At 37.2% G+C, this 14,837-nt stretch overlaps 1 protein-coding gene across 1 annotated transcript; it reads right to left on the bottom strand.

Moving 5' to 3' along the window:
- Window positions 1-1,246: 1,246 nt before the first annotated feature.
- On the bottom strand, window positions 1,247-14,112 carry LOC132046308 (pectinesterase-like). The gene is made up of 4 exons (XM_059436893.1): window positions 13,413-14,112; window positions 4,332-4,669; window positions 2,003-2,215; window positions 1,247-1,912 (listed from the first exon to the last, which is right to left on the bottom strand). The coding sequence occupies exons 1-4, from the start codon at window positions 14,057-14,059 to the stop codon at window positions 1,434-1,436; spliced, it is 1,677 nt and encodes a 558-aa protein (XP_059292876.1). The 5' UTR covers window positions 14,060-14,112; the 3' UTR covers window positions 1,247-1,433.
- Window positions 14,113-14,837: the final 725 nt, after the last annotated feature.

Below are 14,837 nucleotides of genomic sequence, written 5' to 3'. Positions count from 1 at the left end.
TTCCTTTTTAAGTTTTTTTTTTCTTCAGAAATCTACACTGCGTGATGTAGTGCCCTAAAAGTCGACAATGTTTGCAATATTTAGGGACTGATTCATATTCAATCTTTTGCGAGAAACCTCCTAAACCAGTGCTTTCATCCTCCAAGCCTACCCACACCGATTCCAAAAGAGGTTTTCGTAAATCAATTTCAACTCTTACCTTTGCCATGCTAGGTCGAGTACGACCTTTAGTGGCTGCGTCTTTTGCCAATGGAATTCCTACTGGACCAAGAATTTGTTTTATGTAATCCCATCGATGACAATTCATAGGTAATTTAGGGAGTAAAACCCAAACTGGAGCATAAGGAACATCTTCCTCTGGCTTCCAGTCAGGGGTCCATTTGGTGAGCCACATCTCCAGCCCCTCGACTTCAATCCTTCTTCGAAAACGAACCGTATTATAGTCTTCTTCATTAGCGAGTTCTATGAAAACATTATGCAAGTCATAAACCCCTATTTTGGGATTACCTTTTGTCGGAACTTTTGCAGCAAACCCCGATCGTATCTTTTCAATTTGGGGCCGAACTTTTATGAATCTTCCAACAATGAGGAACTTGCAATCTTCCGCCATGACTCCATAATAGTCTTTAGATTTGAAAATCACCGCTGGCATGCCATTGTGAGTTGAAACTCTAGCAATCACCGGTGGGCGATTTGGGGGTGGGTTAGGTTTAGAAGTAGAAACAATCGCTGTCGCAAAAGTATTTATTGGCTGAGTATCTTCCATGGGACAGTTCGCACAGGAAAAGGGGTGACTTTGAAACCCCAGACGCGGGGATGGGAAGCCGTCCGGTGGTTCCATTGGGCGGAGGTTGAAGTGGACGCGCTAGAAATTAGTCGTTGTAGAGAGAGCTGTTAGATTTTTTGCCAAATCATGTTAGATAACTTAAAATCATCCATTTTCAAATGCAATTTTTTTCAAGCTGCCACAAGCCTCATTTGAAAACTAACTTTCGAAGGTTGTTTTTTTTTTTTTTTTTTTTTCCAGTTAGTGGTTAAAAAACACATCTGAACTATCACTTTTTGGCGAGTTTCACACCCCAACTATCAGTTGGTCCCTTTTTCTACCTGAACTATCACCATCTATATATTAAAACATAGGACGCAGAGCATCCATAAATTTTTATCGCTTGTCTTATTCCTAAGTCCCTAGCTAGTTAGTTATTGTGTTAATAAAAAATAAAAATAAAAAAAGAAAAGGAAACACTAACCCATTATCATCACTTTTTGCATTCCACCCAAACATATTTTTATTTATTTAACATGCTAACCCAAACGGGTTCATTCTTGGCAGAATTATCATCACTTTTTGCATTCCATCCAAACATGTATTTTTATTTAACATGCTAACCGAAACGGGTTCATGCTTGGCAGAATTAAGATACTAGTTTAATTTAAAGCCCAGGTATGAAGGACACTCCAGCATCTTTAATCCAAGACCCTCCTTGAAGCAACCCTGACACTGTAAATTTCATAGCCTCAGAAGCTTTAGTAATAACATGGTAGCCTTTCCATGTTACCCTTTTGCTAGTATCAGAACCTGGTCCATTGTTCTTGTACTCACCATAGTACAATGTGTCCAATCCAACATTACCATCCCATGGGGCCCACCCTGCTGGATCTATATGGTTATCAATGTATGACTCCATGAATACCGTGGTTGAGTAAATCTTCCATGGACGGCCCAAGAATGTCTTAAAAGATTCCTTAACTGGTGCTAAGTCTTTGCTTGGCGTTATTGAACACTTTTGAATTGAAGTTCCAGTGTTTTGGTTCTTATCTGTCTTCCCTTGCGCTGTTAGCATGTTTTGTTGTCCTTTCATTGGCTTCCTAGCAACAATGTTGCACTTTTGAAACACGACCGCAGCATTACCTAAAAAGAATTATATCCGCACGTGTGAGAGACGCGCTTTTTCAAAAAAAATATTTTTCAAATTGAGATGGTCGCATATTTTAATATTACCAAAGATGAAATCGACAGTTCCAGTTATGTAACAATCCTTGTAGAATTGACGTTGGTTGTGGGCGTAGAGTGTGTCTTGATAGGCATCTATTTTGCAGCGGTTGATGACGGATTTGTCCCCTGTAACACGAAGTGCTACGGCTTGGTGCCCCTGTGGACCTGCCGAGTTCTGGAAACGGATATTTTGTGCTATGAAACCATCAGCATTACATGCTGCATATCACAAATCCAAACAAGAGCTTGTAAACTTTCATTCACAATCCATGTAATATAAACATTGGATTTGATTTGTATACTCGACGGGTAAAAGAATTATTACATTATTAGATTATCTAAAAATGTATCATTTGTTCTATTTTATGTACACTCTTTCTTTTTAGACCGTTACATTTTATTTCAACCTCTACGCTTCTCTGTTTCTAGAAGACTAACATATCTAATTGTTTTTCCAGGGGCAATTCGCAGAATTGCCCTTCGTTTGGGGTTTAAATTTTGCTCTTCGGCTAAAACCCATAGTTTCCGAGTTCGAACCCACGCGCAGTTTTTTAAAAAAAATTCGCAAGGCAAGTTTAAATTTCGCTATGCCTAACGGCATACACTTGTGAAGGAATTACCAAAGTTATGCGGACCCGGCATACTTATGCCTTATGGGCGGAGACTTGGCATAAGTATGCCGGGTCCGGCATAACTTTGATAATTCATTCAAAAGTTTGCCCATTAAAAGTATGCCCCCACCGGCATAACTTTGTGAAGGAATTACAAAGTTATCTCGGAATTGTTTTTTGATAATTCCTTCACAAAGTTATGCCCAAAAAGTTTGCCCATTAAAAGTATGCCCCCACCGCATAACTTTGATCAAAGTTATAGGACCCGCATACTTATGCCAAGTCTGATAAGGCATAAGTATTCCGGCATAAAATGTGTAATTCCTTAACAAAAGTATGCGGGTTACACGCGATCCAAATCTTGTCTTGCGATTTTTTTTTTAATTTATGCTTGAGCGGGGTTCGAACTCGAACCTCATTATTTCGAGCGCGAAAGCTCAAAGTTACAATGTGAAGGGCAAAAATTAAAGAAAATTAATTTAAAGATCACAAATATGAGGGGCAAAATTTAAAGACCACCCCAAAAGAAGGGCACTCCGCGCAAAAAAATGTTTTTCCAGGCCCAATTCAATTTAGGTTGATTTTAGGACCCGTTTGGCCTCGAGAATTATTCACTTTTTTCTAAAAATGTTTTTTACTTTATTTGAAATTCAGCTATTTGGTCATGAAAATTCAATATACAAGAATGAATTAAGTTGTATGTGGTATTTGAAAACTCCTAAGACCCTGTTTTCACTTTCAATTTTGGACCATTACATTTATTTTTTCTTTTCAAGTTTTATCCTAAATTTTTAATTTTTATAAAAACGACCTCATTTATATCAGCCACCAAATTATTGCATGATCTACTACCCATTACCCAATATTCTAAACTTCATAGAAAAAAACTTGACACTCCTTGGGAGTTGTCGTTTTTTTTTTAAAAAAAAAAAAGCATTAGAATTAAAGAATGTGATTTTATATATTGCATAAAATAATAAGGATTAGAGTTAACGAATGTGGTTTGGATAAAGGAAGAAAATAATAAGGATGACAAATTTGGGTAAGTTAGTCAAGTTGGGTGATTTTGCAAGTTTTTAGAAATTGGGGGTATAAATCGTATTTCATATTTTTGAGAAAGAGCACATTCAAACAACCAAATAATATTTGCAAAAACTATAACAAAAAACAACTCCAACTTCAAATAAAGTGTGAAAAACAAATTTGATTTCTATGGCCAAATGCCTACTTAATTAATGAAAGAAATAACCAATGAAGAAAAGTCTAGCCTAAATATAATATATCAACTTTTATTATAATTTAATGCCTCATTATATGCAATAACAATTACACCTATAATGAAGTTAGTGTGCAAAATTTTAAAAAATACATGATGAGGCGTCAGTTAAAAGCACTAAGAGTTGGCAAGTTGGGGTGCGAACAACCCGTTTTGGTTCATAAAAAATTTGACAACCCCTCTGATTTATTAGCTGGTAAAAGTGCCGTTTTGGCGCCGGACTCTATTATGGCATGTTAAAATAATTACTGTCAAAAAATTACATGGTCCGTGTACGTATATACATATTACTTACTACTTTTAACAAGCTATTTGATTTATTTTCCGAGTCATAATCTTAACGTATTTTGAACAGTTAGTTGTATTTATCTTTTAAATGACAGGATAGTGCAAGTTGGGGAAGTTAAACTCTAAAACCAAGGGCGAAGAGGAAACAAGTAAATTTTACCAACGGTTGGCGTATTAAAGGTTCCCGTTCCAGCAGCATAATTCAAGTTGCCAGTTATAACAGTATCTTCCCTTCCATCACCGAGAAGCATTATATTTTTCTTATTTGAAGCTATCACAACATTCTCCTTGTACCATCCCTTCTTGATGTATATAACATAACGACTATTGCTATTAGCCGGTGCTGATGCAATAGCTTCATTAAGAGTCTTATATTTACCACTTCCATCCTTTGCCACGACCACATTAGCATTGATTTTCGCTAATTCCGAATTAGCTTCCAAAATCTCCCTATCTGCTGGACTAACCCATGAAGGAAAATCTCCTTGTATAGGCACTCTAAGGTCATCATGGTACAGGTTTTTTGAGTCCTGAGCTGCGGGTATAAAAATACACGGTTTTTACCAAAAGGGAACGTCTAAAAATTATTATACCAAAAGGGGTATATCGTGGGCTGATCCACGATGTACCCCAAAATTCTTTGTCAGACGATTGAAGCAAAAACAAACAAAAATTTTTTTTACTTGTATAACGTGGGCTGATCCACGTTATACAATATAAATTGTATAACGTGGATCGAGTCCACGTTATACAATTATAACTTGTATAACGTGGGTGATCCACGTTATACAATTTATATTGTATAACGTGGATCAGTCCACGTTATACAAGTAAAATTTGTTAACTTGGACTGATCCGTTCTGCCCTAAAATATTTCTTCCGCCGCTTCATTCCATTCTCTTTCGTTCTCTTCCATTCTCCTCCATTGCAAATATTTTGCAGAACCTCCATCTCCTTCTCCTTTTTCTTCTCCTCTATTTTTTTTAAACCACCGCAATACGCCTAATTTTTTGAAAAATTCTTCATCTTTATCTATTATTGTTATTTAAATTAAGGTATTTTTTTTCTAACTCATATAATATTATATATTTATAGTAGATGTAGATCCGTTTGTCTTATATATCTTAATTGTTATTTTTTATTTGTGTTATTTTAATACGTTTGTGTTATTTGTGTTATTTTAATTTGAACTTAAAATATGATTGTTAGAAGCATTATTATAAAAGGTCCGATTTGTTTAGTAGCACTTTTGAAGAAATTTATTGTTATGTTCATGTTATTTTTGTGAATTGTTATATAAAATATCGAATAAAATTTGTTGTTATGTTGTCGTTATTTTTGTGGATTCTTTTATAAAAGATCTATGGATTGTTATGTTTCGTTATTTTTGTTAGTTTTGTGGATGTTTGTAAAACGTGGACCGATCCACGTTTTACAAGTATAGATCACTATCTTAAAACATTGTGGAACTGTGGATATTGCCAATAATGGACCGATGATGACATTTTCGGTACAGGAGAAAAGAATTGTGAAATGTGTCATAAAGGATCGAATTTTTTTCCTCCCATTTTGTGAATGTTGCTTTGTTTGATGTATTTATGCATTACCATAGTAATTTATAACTGCAGAACCTGTAATTTCTTCCCTATGCTCGGAAGTTTGGTATAATTGTGAAACGTGGACAGTTCCACGTTATTCAATATATTTTGTTATGGATTGTTATACAATATATTTTGTTATGGATTGTTATACAATATATTTCATTGTACCTTTAATGTGATATTTATATAGCGAAAAAGTGAAACTTAATTGATGCCTCGGTAGGCCAAAAAAAAAAAAAAACTTAAAATGTCATGATAATGCTTTATTATATGGGACCTAAGTCTAAGTGGGTAGACAATTATTTTGTCTATACCTTATAGGTATTAATGTGGTCCACTATCGGTTTCTAAATAAGGCGTATGGAAGTTGGCTTTATCTAGCCAAATGCATATTTGTTCGCTAAAATTGGAATAATATATTTTTTTTAATAGTGAGTTACTCCAAATAGCTTGATACGGACTTCATTTTTTTTTTTTTTATATAAGGTATGGAGTTTCCACGGGTATGCGTACATCGGGGCGAGTGTACGATGTGTTAACACTCGAAGCATCGATCGGGGCTGCGGGATGGTTCCTTGACGGGACCGACCGCGTGCCCGTTTTCTCGGCGCGCGGATACCGAATTTTGGAAGCATGTGAGGCGTCATCCTTTTCATCCTCGCATCCTTGACTACTTTGGCTGTGGGATTTAAGGGAGTAATAGAGGTAGATGTGTATCATATGATTGGGCGGTCATCACCGCACTTATAGAAGATGGCGTCTCTGAGACGCACACCTTTCATCTGCGTACAGGTGAGGCGACCATCACATTACAAGATATCGAGGTCATGTTTGGCTTGGTTGTTGATGGTTATCCCTTGAATAATCTTAATGCTAGATATATAGATATTGGTGGGTGGCAACAATTGATCCATGAGCTTACGGTTGGCACCCGGTCCGGATTGTTTTAATGGTGTTAGTAGGTTAGAAGTACATAAATTAATTGAATATATTAGAGGCTTAGATGACATTACGGATCGGACCCCGAAATTGATGTGCAACGGTTAGGTTATACTTGCTATGGCTTTGTGGCGGCACGATATTTCCGGATAAGTCCGGTGACTTACTTAATTTAGATTATTTGCCCGACATGCGTGACCTTAGAGCAATGAGTGGACAAGCTTGGGGAGCGGCACCGTCATATTTATATACTTGTTTGTCGCGCTTCGTTGAGGAAAGCCAAGGATGTGTGTGGATTCATTTCCTTATTGCAGGTACGTGACCTTTAAAATTATATAATTTTATTTGGTTGTCCTAGTTGATAGTTATAAGGTTTTTATGTATTTATTTTAATTTTTTAATATAGGTTTGGGCTTGGGAGCGCATTATACCGATGCAGCCACCACCCGGGCCCTTCCGCCACACACGGCTCTTGCACGAAGGTGGACTCATCGTAAATCCCACGAAAATGAGGCACGTGATGTTTTACCCATATGTAGGGATGTATTGGACAACCTAATAGATGGCCGGGTATTTTATCATAATTATGGTTGTTAATGGCGTTTTGATATAATAGCTACGCTTATGTGTAATTTATTTATTTTATTATCATGTAATTTTATGTTCTTTCTATCGTAGTTTGTGTGGCAGCCTTATTCAGAGGCCATCATCAATAGACTCCCTGAGTGGTGTCTGCGTGGCCGAGATATTTGGATGGTGAAGGTTCCCCTTATTTGTGGTATCTATCGAGAGTGGCACATGGTAGACCGCGTTCTCGATACGGTTTGGTAGGAAGCAACATATTCGGGTCCATGTCCGAGATTGATCCTTTTCATTACAAACGTGACAAGCGGTATGCTATAAAAGCGGCGGATCAACAATATTTTACGAGAAACGTACTTTTTGTGGGGAAATCGTCGAGAAAGTTTAATTACGGCGAGTATGAAACTCAAGACCCGCAGTCACTATCGTATTTTTGTTGGTATCGACGTCACTCGCGCACTTTCATAGGAAATCCGCGCATAATGTGGATAGAGGATACCAACACATGGCGGCAGGTACGAGGCAGACGGTACGTACATTACATTCCATTAGATGTTTGATCTCTTTATATGTGTCTTAGACCACTATCAAATGTTGCAATTTTTTTTTTTTTTAGGCTTTAGGACATCAAGAATCGTACAGGTTGGCTCAGCAGACTATCCAAGATCCAACCAAGTCTGATGAAGTGAAGGAAATAGTAGAGATGTTTAGCCACATTAATACAGAGGCCATGGTCTTTGCCCTCTCGGGGACGATGTTGAGTTTCGCTCCACATTATACACCACCGGCAGAGTATGATGAGCCGCCTACTGTGCAAGTGCAACGTCCTAATGTACCAAGACCTGCGGCGTGTGGTAGAGGACGCCAAACAGGTAACAGACGGGGTCGAGTTCCCGTGGATCACCAGCTTGGTTGACGAGGAAGAGGTTCGTTTTGATCAAGATATGCCCGGCTCAACGATGCCTCGCATGATGATGCATATCACCCAATAATAGATTTTATGTCCAGCTCATTGACGTCTGCTCCCGAGGTTCAATCACCAGCTGTAATCAGAAGTGAGGGGCCTTTTCAGGCATTCGCATCGTCTGGGCCTATTAGCCTCGCAGTTATGGCCCAACAGTTTGGTGGTCAGACAAGCAGCTCTTATGGGATGACTGAGGGGTCTTTACCTGCATTCACTGGACAGAGCTCTTCAATTGGGAGGAGACTGAGTTTTACCGACGTGAGTATTCTAACCACTCAAATAGCTTGTATCTTGTTTAAAGTAATGGCTACCTTATGTGTCTATATTATTTATTTTGCATAGTCTCCCATGGCATTTGATGTTGATCCTCACACATTCCTGTGCCGGATGTACACACTTTTGAGCCACAGGTTAGCTTTTAATTCAAAGTTTTTGGAGACTTGTGGTTGTTATGTGGTGTTTTGTCTTGGTTGCTTTGGTTGTTTGTGTTGGTATATGGTATTGGAGGAAGTCCTTGTTACAGGGGAGATCTTTGCCCGATTTTACGTAGACAATCAAATAATTGGTACGAAAATTTATCAAACAAAAATAACTTCTATTTTTTTATGGTATTTACGGGATGCGGTGTGATACAAGAGAGGTTCACCAACGTAGATCAAAACGAGAGCGTCGGCAAACTCGGTGTGGCACGGGGAAAAAGGACAATCGTAAAAATTAAATTTTTATTGTATAGTGGGTAACTTCATGTTGAAGTATTAGTATGTAAACTTTATTGAATTCGGAAAAGGATGGACAAGTTACCGTTTTTAATTGCCAATGTCTTTTCGTTTTTATTCAATTCTCGGTTCACCTCGTTTACTTGCATATTTAATGTGTGTAAAACTCTCAACAAAATTGAATTGGAAAACGTTGGCTGACCAACGTTTTGCAATTCATATTCTTGCAAAACGTTGGCTAATGTGTGTAAAACTCTCAACAAAATTGAATTGCAAAACGTTGGCCAGCCAACGTTTTGCAAGAATATGAATTGCAAAACGTCGGCCAGCCAACGTTTTGCAACAATTCATATTTTGTTGCAACGTTGGCTGCCAACGTTTTTCCTCCGATAATTGATTCGCGCAATAATTGATTCGCGAAATTTTTTTTTACGCCAGAATCGTTACTGATCGTCAAATCACGCATCTTTCGTAAAAGTAAAAACGATCAATAATTTGTAAAATTTTTTGTGTAAAATCGCGAACGAATGCGAAGTCGTCGAATACGCCATCCAATCGTCAAATCAAGCGTGTTTTGCGTAAAATGAAATAGTAAAATCCGTGAATCATTAGTTTTATATAAAATCGCGATTTGTATGTCTCACTGAATTCTACACTTCTCTATTGTAGACTTCATTTTTTACGAACTCTCAACTTCTGTCTCGCACTCTCCATTAATTTTTACTTTTGCATTCTGTTGAAAATAATATGGAGGAAAATTATGTAAGAGTTAATTTATATTGGGGTGGGGAAGTTGTGTACGAAGAAGGTTCAGTTAGATATAACCGTCATCCGAAGCCGTACAAAGGTTTCCAATTTCCTCAAATACGATCGTCTACAACATGTTTTCGAAGCAAAATGGCCATATCCGATCCTAACCTTTCGGTGGTTATCACTGGACGATATCCAACATCAATTACGGCTAGGGGATTTCCCATTTACGGGGAAACTCTTATTTCGGATGACGACTCCTTATCGTTATTTCTTCGAAGTCCCGATATATTTAGCAATCATATCGATAGCCACACTTGACACGTATGCAACTGTTGAACGCTCTACTAATGTTGAAGCACCCACTGACGATGAGTTTGATATTCGGGGTACTACGTATCTTCCCGCTATGAATATTGGGCTTCAAAGAGGTACACTTCAACAAGAAATAATGGTAGGAGTTGGTAGCCAGTCACATAACTTTGGTTGGACTATGCAGAGCCGTGATATTCCTGGACCTAGTAGTGCTCCAGATACAACTGAATTAGGTGGCGGAGTATAGTTCGATATCACCCTACTCAAGTAGAGTCATTTACAGAAAGGTAAATATAACGATGTTTTATGAAAACTTTCTCATTTACGTTCTATTCACTGTCTTTGTGCGTTTAACCATCACAAGAATATAACATGTTATTTAGTTCTCATGTACCATTTTTATAATATAACTTTCAGGATAACTATGTAAATTATTATACTGCAAATTCTAACTAACCTCTTTCATTGTTCATCCATGGAAAATAAAAAGAATACAACATGTTATTTAGTTCTCATGTACTATTTTTATAATATAACTTTATTTTTAATTTTTCATTTTGTAATCGGCATGTTATTTTGATTATTTTTTATTTTTTAATTTGTCCATGGGGTTAATTTAGGTGTGACGATTTTGAAGAAAACCCCGTATCGACTCGCTCACACAAATTGTGAGCAATAACGACGTAGCTAATGATCACTCCGATAAGTCGGATAGTGATATCCCATTAGATCACACGAGAAACGAACGATGATTACTCGTCGGTGGTGATGGTCATTCTTATGAAGACATTACTACTCCGAGTGATGGTAACGTTAGCTACCATTCTAATGCGATTCCATATTTGGACAACACGGAAGAAGAAGGCCGGATGATTTTGCCTTCATGAGAGATGACGGTCCAATTCGATGTTTGCACTTTGGGATTATAAAAAACCCGAATTTATCGAGATCGAGTTAGTATGGTGACAATGAATATTATTTTTATTTGTTGGACCATTTTTAAGGGGTTGATAATTTTCCTTGTACTATGCAATTAGGTATGTTATTTCCGAACAAGCAGGAAATGAAAGGCGCAGTGAGACAATATTGTCTCAAAGAAAAGAAAGAGTTCATTTGTGATCGGTCAAAGGTAAATTTTGGAGGGTTATTTGCAAGCGTCATATGTTGGGATGTGAGTGGATGATCCGTTTTAGAGAAATTTCAAGTGGTATGTGGAAGGCGAAGCAAAGCGGAGCTCCACCACGCTTGTCTCACGGATGATTACGAAAAAAGGATCATTTCAATTTGAGCATCACCTAATTGTTACTACGTTGATACCATATATTATGGTCGATTCATACATCGGTATTAAGTCGGTTCGGGAAAAAATAAAAGGATTGCATTTGTTTACTCCTAGTTATAGAAAAGCACAAAGGGGCGTAAGAAAGCTATTGAAATGGTATTTGGTGATTTTGAAACCTCTTTCAAGACATTGCCCCGATACATGGGCGGCTTAAAATATTTCAATCAGGGGACCATTGTTGAGTGGGAGCACCAATCAACTACAATGCAAGGTGAACACATCTTCAAGTTTACGTCGTTCGGCTTATAAACCAAACATCGATGGATTCAAAAGTTGCGAGTTCGTCATCTCGATAGACGGTACTCATTTGTACGGTAAGTATGAGATGAAGCGCTTAATTGTTGGAATTGATGCAAACAATAACATTTTTCCACTTGCATATGCTATTGTTGCACGTGAGAGCTTTGAGTCTGGACGTGGTTCCTTGTGTTGTTGTGGAGACATATTGTTCGTGAGAGACAAGGAATTGGACTTATTTCCGACCGTCATCGGGCATCTTGCAAATGTGTCCAAACACATGATTGGTTACAACCACCATCCACATACCATAGGTTTTGCGTTCGGCGTTTGAAAAGCAACTTCAATAAAAAGTTCCTCAGCAGTGACCTTGAGAAGCTAATGTGGTTGGCGGCTACAGAGCACCAGAAGAAGAAGTATAAAATGAGGATGGAACAAATCAAAACAATGTCATCTCCAGCGTATTTGTGGTTAAAGGCTCTTCCGGAGGAAAAATGGACATTGCATAAGGACAACGGTCATAGGTGGGGGGCTATGACAACGAATGTCTCCGAGTCTTACAACGGTTTATTGAAGAAAGCTCGTGGATTGCCCGTTCTTGCCCGTACGGTCCGTTATACGTTTAAAAATCTTGTTGATCGGTTTATTGAGAGAAGTACCCTTGCCGATTTGTTGATTGCGGATAAAAAGTTTTGACGCCTTATTTTGTTGAAAAGAAGTTTGATGAATACTGGGAGAGGTCCCTAAAGCATACTGACATGCAGCAATACAATGCAACTGAAGGGGTCTTTGAGATTCTGACATTTGCACACGAAGGTAAGGGCGGAAATATACATAAAGTCTCTGCCGAAGGGAAAAAGTGTTCGTGTGGAAAGTGGAGAAACTACCATATGCCATGTTCACATGCAATTAAATTTTGTGATATTCGCGGAATTCAACCAAAGACCTATATTAGCAAGTACTACGATAAGTACTGTTTTATAAGCAAACGTACAGGTGAAAATTTTTCACCGTTGGGTGATGAGGCATATTGACCACTTTCTCCCTGCTTAATTCCAAACACCGAATACGAGCGAACTTCGGGGAGCGCGGTACAAACTAGAAGGAGGAATGAAATGGATATAGCTCCTGCTCGCATGGCTAGAAAGTGTAGTACGTGCAAAAGAAACGAGGTCATAATGTTAAATCGTGCCCCGATAGAAATCGATTAGTTGTTGTTATTTGTTGGTTTTTATATTTTTCTTAACTTGTACAATTGTTATTTCCTTATACTTTTCCAAGAATATATAACATGTCTTGTGGGTTTAATAGTTAGTATGTAATTTAACATTTATTACTCGCTATTAATGTGTACGTTTATTTAACTTATATTTAATTTTTTATTTACTTCGCATATATAACACATTTAATTATTTGCATGTGTTAAAATATTTTTTTGAGTTAATCATGCTTTAAAAATTAAAAAAATTAATAAATTTCTTTTATTAAAAATATAACCGAATATGAGTCAAAAGAATATTCTTTTACTTGTATAACGTGGATCAGCCCACGTTATACAAGTTATAATTGTATAACGTGGACTGATCCACGTTATACAATTTATATTGTATAACTTGTCGTGGATCGGCCCACGTTATACAAAATATTTTTTTTTTGTTTTTGCTTTCAATCGTCCGACAAGGAATTTTGGGGTATATCGTGGATCGGCCCACGATATACCCCTTTGAGTATAATAATTTTTAGACGTTCCCTTTTGGTAAAAATCGTGTATTTTTATACCCTTTAGGCTCCGGACTCCAAGTTTTTTGGTGCTAATGTAACCATTAAGGCCAAAGAAGCACTTGCTCTAGACATTAAGTCTTTGAGAATGGGCTTCATAATGGATTGGGCTTCACCATCATGAAGTTCATCCATACAAGTGTTATGGTTTGTGAGCACAGCACTAAGCCATGTATGAGCATCAAAATAAATCGAATTCGAAGAAGAAGTACTCAACTTCCCAAGTGCCACCATGGAGTCCATGATTTTTTCACGAGACATGTCCATTAACTCTAAGCAAATTGCTAGAGATGATTGCTCTCTTTTATCGTTAATTCGAAGTTGGACATTTTTAATAAACGTGGTGGTTTCTTGGATTTGGGATGATGTTTTGTGCAAAATCATTTGTAAAATTTCTACCTTCTTGTTTTTGGCTGCAGAAGCAGAATATGGTGTTATTACTTCTGACACTATGGCTAAGCATGATGATTGATCAGTAGCGTGTTCACAAATATTGGGGGATTTTACGGAAAGAAAAGAGTTATTGCTGCCATGGAAGTATACAATAGAAACTATTGCAATGGAGCAAACAACAGCAGCTAGGGCTAGAAAAATATAAAGAGATTTGAAGGAAAAGGTTTTTCTTTTAGGTGTGTTTAGAAAAGGTTCACTTGAAGTTGCCATGATGACTTCACTGAACTTCAAGTTAATTTCTTTTCTTGTAGTTGTGGAGCTTCTTCATGTTGGTCGTCCTTAAATAGATGAAACGGGATACGAAACGGATGTCTCACAAATAAAAGTCAGACGTAACATTTTTGTCATATTTTTTTTTAATAAAATTAACGACCACCTTGAGGGTTGGGATTAGACAGGACCCTCCCTACCTCATAGAGACTATAGTCATAACCGATTATAAAATACATGAGCAAGAGGTATGAAATATCTATCCCGAGAAAATGACAAAAATGGTCATTGATAGTAGGTTCAAAGTAGCCCCTCAAGTATCAGCTGAGCAGTTTTTGATCCTTTAAGTTTGCCAAAAGTAAGCACTTTTGATCTACGTCAGATATTTATCAAATTTTGATTATTAAATTCAGAACTATGGAAAAAAAAAATTAACTAGAAACATCAAAAAATTGCACCAGACACAAAAAGTAAACCATATATTAATAGAAATTGCATTTCGAAAATTACACCAAATTCTAGAAATAGAACAAAAATTTTACTTCTAAATGTGAGTTCCCATAGGATATCTTCCACTTTCTCGATTAAATTTAACCAAAGTTGACAAAATATCTCACAGAGATCAAAGCATTTCTTTCATTTACTCTGCCTATCCTCTTCAAGAAAACAGAGCTTGGACAATACCGAACCCATTAAGCCTATTGATGCATATATTGTGGAGATAATATCTCAGATGGTCACTCAATTATGGGTAGTTCACTCAGAAAGTCACTCAACT

Source organism: Lycium ferocissimum, chromosome 2 (genome assembly GCF_029784015.1).
Source record: "Lycium ferocissimum isolate CSIRO_LF1 chromosome 2, AGI_CSIRO_Lferr_CH_V1, whole genome shotgun sequence".
Lineage (NCBI taxonomy): Eukaryota > Viridiplantae > Streptophyta > Magnoliopsida > Solanales > Solanaceae > Lycium > Lycium ferocissimum.
The sequence above is the reverse complement of the archived record's forward strand: the minus strand, read 5'-3'. Positions and strand labels throughout refer to the sequence as shown.